The sequence below is a fragment of the Hevea brasiliensis genome, chromosome 13, assembly GCF_030052815.1.
Source record: "Hevea brasiliensis isolate MT/VB/25A 57/8 chromosome 13, ASM3005281v1, whole genome shotgun sequence".
Taxonomy (NCBI): domain Eukaryota; kingdom Viridiplantae; phylum Streptophyta; class Magnoliopsida; order Malpighiales; family Euphorbiaceae; genus Hevea; species Hevea brasiliensis.
Genome location: NC_079505.1, coordinates 83079137 through 83080156, shown reverse-complemented (window position 1 = coordinate 83080156; position 1020 = coordinate 83079137). Strand labels below are relative to the sequence as shown.

General features: G+C 39.7%; 1 protein-coding gene across 1 annotated transcript; it reads right to left on the bottom strand.

The window, feature by feature from the left end:
* Positions 1 to 1020, bottom strand: LOC110661049 (uncharacterized). Its single transcript, XM_021819600.2, has 2 exons — positions 713 to 1020; positions 1 to 614 (listed from the first exon to the last, which is right to left on the bottom strand). Exons 1-2 carry the CDS (start codon positions 867 to 869, stop codon positions 154 to 156), a joined length of 618 nt encoding a protein of 205 aa, XP_021675292.1. The 5' UTR covers positions 870 to 1020; the 3' UTR covers positions 1 to 153.

The window sequence follows — 1020 nt, the reverse complement described above, 5'->3', positions numbered from 1 at the left end:
TTCACGCACTTAAAAAATTCTTTTTCAAATTTACATTTCAATCACATAATCAAAATTTCATCCTCCCTTAGTAATTTTCTTTTCCCTACCGTTATCTATGTTCTTAATTTGTATAAACTAATTAGCTAATCCCAGATTTGGGGCTTTTAATCGTTAATGCCAGTTCTTGTTGTAGAAAGGGCCACAACACCGCAATCTAGGGTTTCCTTGTCCGTTGCAGCAAAGGTCACGACACCGTACTCCAAGGCCTCCTTGTCCATGAAAAGGATTGTAATAAATTCTGCCAGAGTCTTTAAAAACGCCGATGGGATATCTGATCGGCGATGAATATTTTCCAGATCGTTGATAATTGAAGGGATTAAAAGGCGATTTCACTGGATAGAAATCGACACTTGCAGGAGTTGACGGAGGAGGAGAGACGGTTTTGAGAGACTTCGGAGGAGAGAGAACGGCTCTAATCTTCGAACCAGGACAACACAGATCATATTCTGCAACGAGAAGCGCCAATTCCTCATCGGATTTTATAGAAACTAGCATCTCCAAATTTCCATTCGGTAATTGACACCTCAATTCCACGGAATATCCACAAAATTCTCCAAGCTTAACCATGAGTTCTGTAACAATCACACAGTCAACTTCCGTAAAAAAAAAAAAAAAAAGAAACGAAAATTCCACTAATATTCAAAGAAATTAAAATAATCAATCAACAAACCTGCAAAGGATATAGAACGATTGACGGCTAGAATTCTGGTGTGACCACCGATGTAACGGATCTCTCCGTCAACGGGTCGTAGAAGAATCTTACCACCGTAACTGCAGAGAAACTTAATAGTCTCTGTGGTTCTGTCTAATTCAACATCGCTGACCATGTTTTTTCTATTCGGAGTGTGCAGTTGGAAAGAAAAAAGAAGCTTTGGATTCTATTGGAAAAGAAGATACAAAGAGAAATTTATGGAAGGGGAGTGGGGGAGGGGAATTGAAACCCCAAAAAGAGAGGACGGCTTGCGTTTCAAACCGCAG